This window comes from Echinococcus granulosus (genome assembly GCF_000524195.1).
Source record: "Echinococcus granulosus chromosome Unknown EG_S00133, whole genome shotgun sequence".
Taxonomy (NCBI): domain Eukaryota; kingdom Metazoa; phylum Platyhelminthes; class Cestoda; order Cyclophyllidea; family Taeniidae; genus Echinococcus; species Echinococcus granulosus.
In genome coordinates, this window is record NW_020170513.1 from 117,392 (window position 1) to 119,377 (window position 1,986).

A 1,986-nucleotide genomic window follows, 5' to 3' on the forward strand; every position below is an offset into this window, starting at 1 on the left:
ATCTCTTTTAATGACCAATTACATTTCAACTAGATAAGACAGTCCAAAGCCCAAATCCTTCTGCAATTTTTTTATTACAAAAACCGCACAAATCTTCCCCTAGATTCAGAAAATACTTAACTGCTTCTTAAATATATGGAAACAGCGTCTGGATTGTGCGTCAGTGCCATCGCGATGTTTACACTTTATGTCCCATGTCTGCGAGTGAACTTTAAATAAAAAAATAAGCTTGGGATGATTTAAAGAACATGGCACATTTTTGTTGTTTATATGAAATGAAGGCCAGTTAGTGGAGGAGGCTAACCCGCCTTCCCCTTGAAACGCTCATGTGAATATCCCAGAGGGATGTTTATGCTGCCTGGATTCTACTAATCCTGCCTCTCAAGATAATTCTTGTATTTTCTGACAAAATGGTATTTGTTTTACCATCATTTTTAACTACACAGTTTTTGCTGGCGCTATTCGGGCATTGTTTACTATCACGTTCTTTCGGAGATGTACCAGCTCCCTTATCCATCGAAGCGACCCACCACGTCGCATTGGTGGAAGGAGTGAGCGGAATGATGTGGATGGGCACCAATCCTACATTTCGGTGTTTGCATCCTGCAAAAGAAGTCCACAAAGCAAAAGTGACTGCTGTGGATGTCATCAAAAAGACGGTCAGAAACGCGTCTGTTTTCGACACCCACGTCATTGCCAAGTGTGACTAAATAGCCAGCAAGGGAGAATGAAGTGTTTTCAGCTAATTTTGCACAACCTCAGGAGAACCGACTAATTTTTAGCTTGGCAGACGTCAATTAAAGTGGTTTTATCACAAGGATAGACTCCGACCCTAAGGCTTGTCTAAGCTTTAGCAAGCGAACCATCCCCACCGATTGATGTGTCTGCAGTACGCCACACAAAACACCCCCACAGACATGCTGTGCGGTGGTTACACGTCTCGGCGAATTGAGGAGTGATTTGCGAAGTAGGTGTGGTGGGCGGGCAGGTGGGTAAAGGATAAACAACTACACCATCCCTTGTTGAACCAACACTGGAAGAAGGTACGAAGGTCACGTACCACGGCATAACGTGTCAGGAAGGCGTCCAAACGCGACGTTTTTCATGAAGGTATGCGAAAGAAAAGAACTACAGAACGTAGGCTCCTTCGATCTTGCTGTTACCTGTTGCTTAACGCATGTCATTTGGATGTGACCTACCTGCAAAGCGAAGGTTCTTGCCTGATGTTGTCGCTTAATAGCCTCCACCGTTGCTTCATAATTGCCACTTGATGTTGTTTTCCACCGATTGTTTCCTCAGTCGCCTCAGGCACAGCTTTCAGCACACTTCCAGACACGTGATTAGGCAGTGATTTGGTTCCGTGGTGCCATACATCAATTGTTTCCGTGGTTGGTGATGTAGACAAAAGGAGGCGGAGGAGGAGTGTGTTCCTCTGTATGATGCAACATTTACGTCTAAGTAGCTCTTCATCAGAATTAAAGGAACACAAGTACTTTTTGGCCGACAATTTCTTCCACCACAAACATCACTGTCTTCAACTGCTCCCGTATAAATTCGAATAGTGGTTTCCGCAATTTCTAGACTGGGTTCAATGGTTTTCAGTGAACTTGCCTCCATTCGGTTGACTGAACATCTTACAAGATGAGGACCCCACCAGGTGGGAAGGCGACGAAGAGGCCAAAAAAGTGTACCGTACGGACGGAGAGACAGAATTGCATCATGGTATTGCTATGCATGCATTCTACAGTTACAACTTACCGGAAACTGTGCCAACTTTTTGACCATCATCTCCCCTTTATTAAACCAACCAAAGTAAAAGAGCACATGGGAACAAATCATACATCTAAACTAACAAGACATGACATTGATTCGCTAAATTCGCAAGAAACAATATCTAAAGACCAGCAAATTTGCTCGATTTTTTGTGCTATTTATTGTCACACCTTCCCATTACTCTGGATAAAAAGCCCCCAAATAGGCTGCTTG

The 1,986-nt window shown here is 43.7% G+C and overlaps 1 protein-coding gene across 1 annotated transcript; it reads right to left on the reverse strand. All coding sequences in view use genetic code 11, as the record gives it.

The window, feature by feature from the left end:
* Positions 1 to 843: 843 nt before the first annotated feature.
* Positions 844 to 1,785, reverse strand: EGR_09135 (hypothetical protein; the record flags this gene model as incomplete). The annotated part of the gene is made up of 3 exons (XM_024498384.1): positions 844 to 1,033; positions 1,200 to 1,432; positions 1,759 to 1,785. The coding sequence occupies 3 exons, from the start codon at positions 1,783 to 1,785 to the stop codon at positions 844 to 846; spliced, it is 450 nt and encodes a 149-aa protein (XP_024347206.1).
* Positions 1,786 to 1,986: the final 201 nt, after the last annotated feature.